Source organism: Elephas maximus, chromosome 9, assembly GCF_024166365.1.
Source record: "Elephas maximus indicus isolate mEleMax1 chromosome 9, mEleMax1 primary haplotype, whole genome shotgun sequence".
Lineage (NCBI taxonomy): Eukaryota > Metazoa > Chordata > Mammalia > Proboscidea > Elephantidae > Elephas > Elephas maximus.
Genome location: NC_064827.1, coordinates 30,958,941 through 30,967,990, shown reverse-complemented (window position 1 = coordinate 30,967,990; position 9,050 = coordinate 30,958,941). Strand labels below are relative to the sequence as shown.

The following is a 9,050-nucleotide window of genomic DNA, read 5'->3' as shown; positions in this document are numbered from 1 at the left end:
TTGGTGATTTCCTTTTCGAAATTCTTTTTGTTGGTGTAGAGAAATCCAACTGATTTTTGCATGTTTATCTTGGATCATCAGTTGTTTATTCTTGATGGATAATTTTAAGTATTTCATTACTTTGGTATTACGTATTTCTATAAGTTCCTAATTTGCCTATGTGATTTAATATACGACAATTTATGTAAGTAAATGAAGTACATTAAAAGTTACTCAGCAAATTTAGTTACAAAGATAAAGGTTAATAGCTTTTTAATTTAAATGTTATCCTAAAGTTTTGATATAGTCATTATTAGCCCTGCATTCAATAAAAAGAATAATTTTTACACTTCCTCATTTTATGTATAAAACACAGATATACACATAATAGATAAACAAAAATACAGTATATCTGTGCTATTAAAATTTATGGGGGGGATTCATTTAGGAAAAAAAAATCTCAACAGACTGCCAGGGGGTCTCAATAAAGAGAAAAAAATGGTTGAGAAACACTGCACTACAAACCCAAGTAGAGAGTGCATAAAGGAAAGCAAAAAACAGAAGTAGGAAGTAAGGGATGGTCGTCAAGAAAATGGAAACTAGTGTGTTTCCTATTTAAAAAACAAGCCCAGAGCAAGGTCTTCAGAGAACCTGGAGGCCCAGGCTCACAGACTCACCAGCATCAACCAGGACAGCAGCATCTGCGAGATCCCCAATGGCCTTCTCTTTCCTTTTACTGATGGCCCTGGCGGTGCTCAGCTGCAACTCCATCTGCTCTCTGAGCTGTGACCTGCCTCAGAGCCATAGACTGGCTAACAGGAGAACCTTGATTCTTCTGGAACAAATGAGAAGAATCTCCCCTTCTTCCTGCTTGAAGGACAGAAATGACTTTGGATTTCCCCAGGAGGAGCTTGAGGGCAACAAGTTCCAGAAGGCTCAAGCCATCTCTGTCCACCATGAGATGATCCAGCAGATCTTCAACCTCTTCAGCCTACAGGCCTCATCTGCTGCCTGGGATCAGACCCTCCTGGACAAATTGTTCGCTGCACTTGATCAGCAGCTGAATGACCTGGAAGTCTGTTTGATGCAGGAGACGGGGGTAGAAGAAACTCCCGTACCTGTGATAAATGAGGACTCCATGCTGGCTGTGAGGAAATACTTCCAAAGAATCACTGTCTATCTGACAGAGAAGAAATACAGCCCCTGTGCCTGGGAGATTGTCAGAGCAGAAATCATGCGCTCCTTCTCTGCATCAACAAATTGGCAAGAAAGGCTAAGAAGTAAGGAAGGCGACCTGGTTCCATAAAACACAGTTCTCATGGACTGTATACACTCTATCATTACTTCCAAAAGTTCAGCCAGTTTGAAGACTCATTTCTGCTATATTCAGAACAGGGATTGAATCAACTTTGGCAAATGTGTTTTCAGGAGTATTAAGAAAACATTGCATTCAACTGCATGAACACTAGTTCTTTACAAGTCACCATGCTGATGTATCTATTTATTTATCTATTTAAATATTTACATATTTAACTTATTTTTTGTTCACTTCATATCATGTATACCTTTACACTGTGCATAAAAATTATATTCTTTTTGTTTTGCTAATTTATTATTTTGCTTTATTCATTAAATTTTTATTATAAAGAACTTTTTGTATTTGTTTATTCTTTAAAAAGGAAACAACAAACCTGATTGTATAGTTCAATTATAGAATGGATGGTCTAATTCACTTAACCATCATTATTATATACCAATTTTAAGTAAAAATGGATTTTCTCTGTCCAAATTGTATGTTGCCCTCCAGATTTAGTGGTGACTACAACAAACATAGTACCTGCACTCTTGTATCTTTGGTTTTTGTAGGGAAAGAAATCTAAAAATGATAATCATGCTTAACTAATATCAGTTCAGTTAAATGCTATAATGAGATGAAGGGGAAAAAAAAGGGATTTCTCAGCAGATGCTGGAGTGACACATATCAACAAGGAAATAAAAGTAGTCTATAGTCTTTACAAGTGTGCTAGTAGGTATCTAGTCAATTGCCCTTTGGCAACTGGCTATGAGTCTACAATTTATAAACAATGCCCTGGCTGGAGGTTCAGATCTGTTCACAGAAAGACTGAGAATGGAAGTGGTCACATGATAAGAGAGTCTACAGTGAGAGAAAGGTTTAAACTTGATTTCAAGGACCTGCAGCCATAAAAGGTGAAGGGAAAAACCACAAAGGAAACAGAAGTGAAATGGCCACACATTAGCAGGACAACAAGAGAGAATGGTGATAACAGCACATGTAAAGAAATAAAATGGCTTAGAAGAAGAATCAATGCAGTCATAGAAGATGTGGATTGGAACTGTCTACTATACACTGAGTATAGATGGCATTGAGGATCTTAGTGAGAGCTGGATTGGTAGAAGTACCAATAAGAAACCACACTGGAGTAAGTGGAAGGGGTGAGAAGTTAGAGACAACATGTATAGAAAAAAACCTGAGCGGTTTGCCTTCTGAAGTAGATGATAGAAATAGGGTGGATAAAGGAAAAGATTATGGATTATATGTACTCTGGGTAGTTTTCCCTTTTTTGGAATAGATTTGTCTCTGGCTAGATTCATAAAATTGGTGTGTTGGCAAGTCATTTTAATATTTTATTTATTTTAAATCAGATATATTCAATTGTTTACAATGAAAATGTCTCATTGTTTTGATTAATACAATCTTGAATGTCTGCTCAGTGGATTGAAACTAGCCACTATGAGGAAAATAGAGGGCATTAGGGACCTTAACAAGAGCTGTTCAGTAGAATTAATACACAGAAATCATACTGGGGTAGGTGGAAGAATGAATAAAAGAGGAGAAAATCTCACAGTGTCATTTTTTTTTTTTCACCTGGGAAGTCACTTTCCTTTTTCCACTTTCAGTATATTGAGATTCACATTGGCTTTCCTTTTGCGTCAACGCCTCCAAATGCAGTTGCCTAAGAATGTTAAATGGACATAGGAAAACTGATGTATTGAAAACTATGAGAGATAATGATACAGTCCTTTTCGTTTCCATTTTTACTTCCCTATTTTGGTACTTTCTTTGCAATAGGCATAAGTAGGGGTCTCTTTCAGTTGGTTGGCCCACTAGCTGTCTTCCGAATTTTCTGGCATAGATGCATGAGAACCTCGAACACTGTATCCTCTTGTTGAAACATCTCAATTGATATTCTGTCAATTCTTCCAGCCTTGTTTTTCACCAGTGCCTTCAATGCAGTTTGGACCTCTTCCTTCAGTACCATCTGTTCCTGATCATGCACTACCTCCTGAAATGGTTGAATGTTGACCAATTCTTTTGGAATAGTGATTCTGTGTAATTCTTCCATCTGTTTTTGATGTTTCCTGCATTGTTTAATATGTTCCCCATAGAACCCTTCAATATTGCAACTCAAGGCTTGAATTTTTTCTTCAGTTCTTTCAGCTTGAGAAATGCTGAGCTTGTTCTTCCAGATTGGTCTTCTAACTCCAGTTCTTTGCACATGTCATTATAATGCCTTGGCTTCTCGAGCTGCCCTTTGGAATCTTCTGTTCAGCTCTTTTACTTCAACATTTATTCCATTTGCTTTAACTACTTGATTTTCAAGAGTAAGTTTCAGACTCTCTCCGGACATTATTTTGTTCTTATATTTCTTTCCTGTCTTTTTAATGATCTTTTGCTTTCTTCACATATGATGTCCTTGATGTCACTTCACAACTCGTCCAGTCTTTGGTCATTAGTGTCCAATGCATCAAAGCTATTCCTCAGATGGTCTCTAAATTCAGGTGGGTTATAGTCTATGTTGTACTTTGGGTCTTGTGAACTTGTTCTAATTTCCTTCAGCTTCAACTTGCACTTGCATATGAGCAATAGATGATCTGTTCTGAAGTCGGCCCCTGGCCTAGTTCCAACCACTACGCAGCTTTTCCATTGTTTCTTTCCACAGATGTAGTTGATTTGATTCCTGTGTATTCCATCTGGTGAGGTCCATGTGTATAGTCACCACCTATGTAGTAGAAAAAAGATATTTGCAGTGAATAAGTTGTTAGTCTTGTGAAATTCTATCATAGGATCTCAAGCATCATTTCTATCCCCAAGGCCATATTTTCCAACTACTGATCCTTCTTTTTTGTTTCCATCTTTCACATTCTAATCACCGGTAATTATCAATACATCCTGATTTTTGCATGTTTGATCAATCTCAGACTGCAGAATTTGGTAAAAATCTTCAATTTCTTTGTTTTTGGCCTTAGTGGTTAGTATGTATATTTGAATAATAGTTGTATTAACTGGTTTGCCTTGTGGGTGTATGGATGTTATCCTATCACTGACAGTGTAGTACTTTAGGATAGAACTTGAAATGTTTTTTTTTTTTTTTGAGGATGAAAAATACGCCATTCTCCTTCAAGTTGTCATTCCCAGCATAGTAGACCATATGATTGTCTGATTCAGAATGGCCAATGTCAGTTCATTTAAGCTCACTAATGTCTAGGATATCGATGTTTATGAGTTCCATTTCATTTTTGATAATTTCCAGTTTTCCTAGATTCATACTTCACACATTCCAAGTTCATATTTTTCATGTAAGTTTCCAACTGTTTCTTTTCAATTTGAGTCATGCCACATCAACAAATGAAGGTCCTGAAAGCTTGACTCTGTCCTCTCATTAAGGTTGACTCTACTTTGAGAAGGAAACCCTGATGGCATAGTAGTTACGAGTTTGGCTGCTAATGAAAAGGTCGGCAGTTTGAGTCCAACAGCCTCTCCTTGGAAACCCTATGGAGTTCTACTCTGTCCCATAGGGTTGCTATGAGTCAGAGTTGACTCGACAGTAATGGGTTTTTTTGTTTGTTTTTGGTTCTACTTGAGGAGGCAGCACTTCCCCAGTTGTATTTTGAATGCCTTCCAACCTGAGGGACTCATCTTCTGGCACTAATCCAGACACTGTTCCACAGCTATTCATAAGGTTTTCATATTCTATTTCAAGGAAATTTGAACTAATTGAATGTGGAAATTATTGAACAATATCATTAATATCACATGCAAGTAAAATTTTGCTGAAGATCCTTCAAAAGCGGCTGCAACAGTACATTAACAGGAAACTGCCAGAAATTCAAACTGGATTCAGAAGAGGATATTGAATGAGGGACATCTTTGCTGACATCAGATGGATCCTGGCTGAGAGCAGAAAATACCAGAAAGAGGTTAACGTGTGTTTTATTGACTATGCAAAGGCATTTGACTGTGTGGGTCATAACAAATTATGGATAACATTGCAAAGAATGAGAATTTCAGAACATTTAATTGTGCTCATGAAGAGCCTGTACATAGATCAAGAGGCAATTGTTTGAACAGAACAAGGAGATCCTGTGTGGTTTAAAGTGAGAAAAGGTGTGTGTCAGTGTTGTATCCTTTCATCATACTTATTCACTCTGCATGCTGAGCAAATAATCTCAGAAATTGGCCTATATGAAGAACAGGGCATCAGGACTGGAGAAAGACTCATTAGCAACCCAGGTCATGCAGATAACACAACCTTGCTTGCTGAAATCAAAGTGGACTTGAAGCATATTCTGATGAAGATCAAAGGCCACAGCCTTCAGTAGGGATTACACCACAACATCAAGGAAACAAAAATCCTCATGACTAGACCATTAAGCAACATCATCATAAACAGAGAAAAGATTGAAATTGTCAAGGATTTCATTTTGCTTAGATCCACAATCAACATGCATGGAAGCAGCAGTCAAGAAATCAAACGATGCATTGAATTGGGCAAATCTGCTGCAAAGACCTCTTGAAAGTGTTAAAAAGCAAAGATGTCACCTTGAAGACTAAGGTGCACCTGGCCCAAGTCATTGGTGTTTTCAATTGCCTCATATGAATGTGAAAGCTCGACGATGAATAAAGAAGACTGAAGAAGAATTGATACCTTTGAATTGTGGTATTGGTAAAGAATACTGAATATACCATGGACTGCCAAAAGAATGAATAAATTTGTCTTGGAAGGACTATGTCACACATGCTTCGAGCATGTTTTCAAGAGGGACCAGTCTCTGGAGAAAGACATCATGCTTAGTAAAGTAGAAGGTCATCGAAACAGAGGAAGACCTTCAATGGGATGGATCAACACAGTGGCTGCAACGAAGAGCTCAAGCACAACAATGATTGTGAGGATGGCACAGGACTGGGCGGTGTTTCTTTCTGTTGTACAACTGGGTCTCTATGAGTCAGAACCAACTTGTGGGCACCTAACAACAAGAATTTTGGTGCTAAGCTGAAGATGAAATAGAAAATAATTCAGATCCAGCAAGAGAAACCTTGTCTAGAAAAATAGTAAATTAAAGAGAAGGTATAAAATTTTAAAGAATCTCAAGTCAGTAAAGAGAGGAAGGCTCATTTTAACTGGCATCATATGCTGGAACTCTATGCTTTATATGTTTGCTGTGAGACAGAGAACAATGAACCAAGAGGCTGAATGGAAATGCCTGGACTGAACAGTCTTTGGAAGGTTATTAGCTTCTTCAACAGAAGTTTCTGACAAAAAGTAAGTCATCACAGAATCTCCTGTGGCCAACTCAGGAAATTAGAGCATAAGTGTTCAACAGTTTAATGAATTGAACTCAACACAGAAATCAACATTTGGCAAAATAAAAGTCTTTTTTTCTATTTAAGGTTAAAGTGGAAAAACAAAGAATGAAAAAATGGGTAGTTTCCTTACTCCTACTCTGTCTCCCTGCCCACACATATTCAGCATAACTTTTTTCTCACGTTATCCGGAAGCTATGGAAATATTTGATACATGAGTCACTGATCAAAACAAGAGAGAGTCAAAATTGACAAGCTATGTTATTCAGAAAAAAATGCCAGGGTTTTTGCAGTTGATGTTTGGGGACAAAAGCAGTCACCCACCAATAAAAGTATGCTGTAAGTTCAAAGTTGTGATGAGATTACTCACACTAGTCCACTGAAGAGTGAGTTTATTGACAGTTACTTTCCTTCTTCACTTTAAGTTAAAGATGTGTGGCTGCGTGCAAACTGAGCCAGAGCGTAATCTAAAGAAGTGATAGTTGACATGTGAGGTGAAGTGGGACTGGAGAAAGGATAAAAACGTTGTGGGTCTTAGAACTGACACACCCATGACCAACTAAAAAAATTGGGATACTACCCAGTAATTTCAGGCACTTAACAAAACTACCTGAAGAGTTTTTAGTATCCAGGCCACAAAATCTCCAAGATTCCCAATTGTTGCCCTCCGCTCCCACCACATACACACACGTTGGCCCTAGTGGTGGATAGTTAGAGCAGCATCTGATCTCTGGGTTGTGAGCTGCCTCAGAATCATGGACTGATTAACAAGAGGGCCTTGATGCTTCTGGGCTAAAAAAGAAAATCCCTCCTTTCCCCATGTCTTGGTCATCTAGTGCTGCTATAACAGAAATACCACAAGGGGATGGCTCCAACAAAGGGAAATTTATTCTCTCACAGTCTAGTAGGTTACAAGTCCAAATTGAGGGTGTCAGCTCCAGGGGATGGCTTTTTCTCTCTGTCCGCTCTGGAGGAAGATTCCTTGCCATCAATCTTCCCCTGATGGAGGATCTTCTCAGGCATAGGGACCCCAGGTCCAAAGGATGTACTTTGCTCCCGGTGCTGCTTTCTTGGTGGTATGAGGTCCTCCTCTCTGCTCAATTCCCCTTCCTTTTTATCTCCTGAGAAAGAAAAGGTGATGCAGGCCACACCCCAGGAAAACTCCCTTTACATTGGATCAGGGAGGTGACCTGAGCAAGAGTGTTACACCCCACCCTAATCCTTTTAACCACAGGCAGATATTATGATTTGTAACACATGGGAAAATAACAAAACGGAGAACAACCACACATGGCCTAATCAAGTTGACACATATTTTAGGGGGACACAATTCAATCCATCACACCCCACCTGAAATACAGAAATGAGTTCAGACTCCCCTGGGACATGGTGGATAGCAGCCAGCTCCAAAAGGCCTGGACCATCTCTGTCCTCCACAGAAAGCTCCAGCAAATCATCAACCTCTTCAACCCACAAAATGGCTCCTGTCCTGCTTGGAATATGAACTTTCTTGGAAAACTTGGCACTAAAATTCACCAGTAGCTGGAAGACTTGGAGATCTGTTTGGCATAGAAAGTGAGACTGGAAGAGACATCTCTGGGAAGCAAGGGCCATTCATATGCTGGAGGTGAAGAGGTCTTCCCAGGAATCCAATTCTACGTGAAAGAGAAGCAATGAAGTGACTGTGCATGGGCAGTTGTCAGGGTGGAAATCAGGAGATCCTTCTCTTCCTCAACAAACTCACCAGAAAGATTAAGAAGTAAGAAATGGTACCTGGAAAGTTACTGAAATGATTCTCATTGACTAATACACTAATTCATACTCTTGCATGTTCAATCATTCTAAAGACTCTTGTTTCTGCTTTAATCATGGATAGAGCTAAATTCTTCAAAAGCTCCTCTTGTTAGTGTGATTATCTCTAGGGGCATCAGTTTTTAAGAGATGGCTATGCTGATGTCATGTATGTGTGATGGTAAATGTTATGTGTCAACTTGGCAAGGCCATGATTCCCAGTATTGTGTAACTGTCCTCTATTTTGTGATCTGATGTAATTGTCCTTCATTTTATGGTATTGTGTTATTATCCTCCATTTATGTGTTGTAAATCCTAAGTCTGTATATGTTAATGAGACAGGATAAGTGCGGGGTGTATATGTTAATGAGGCTGGATAAGTGTGGGGTGTATCTTGAGTCACACCATTACTAAAGGGCATGATTCAAGTCATACCCTTACTCAAGTCACTCCCTTACTCACGTCATACCCTTACTCAAGTCACCACCTTACTCAAGAATCTCACATAAGGGGAGTTTCCCTAAGGGCGTGACCTACATCTAGTATACATATGGACACTATGGCAAAGATTACTCTTGCTCTGGATCCTGCATCTGGTTTGTCATCATCTGACTTCAGGTTCTTGGAGTTTCAACCTGTCATCCAAGCTGCCGATTCTGGAATTTTCCCACTTCTG

The 9,050-nt window shown here is 38.9% G+C and overlaps 1 protein-coding gene across 1 annotated transcript; it reads left to right on the top strand.

The window, feature by feature from the left end:
- Nucleotides 1-694: 694 nt before the first annotated feature.
- On the top strand, nt 695-1,285 carry LOC126082397 (interferon alpha-5-like). The gene has a single exon (XM_049894934.1). The coding sequence runs from the start codon at nt 695-697 to the stop codon at nt 1,283-1,285; it is 591 nt and encodes a 196-aa protein (XP_049750891.1).
- The last annotated feature ends 7,765 nt before the right edge of the window (nt 1,286-9,050 follow it).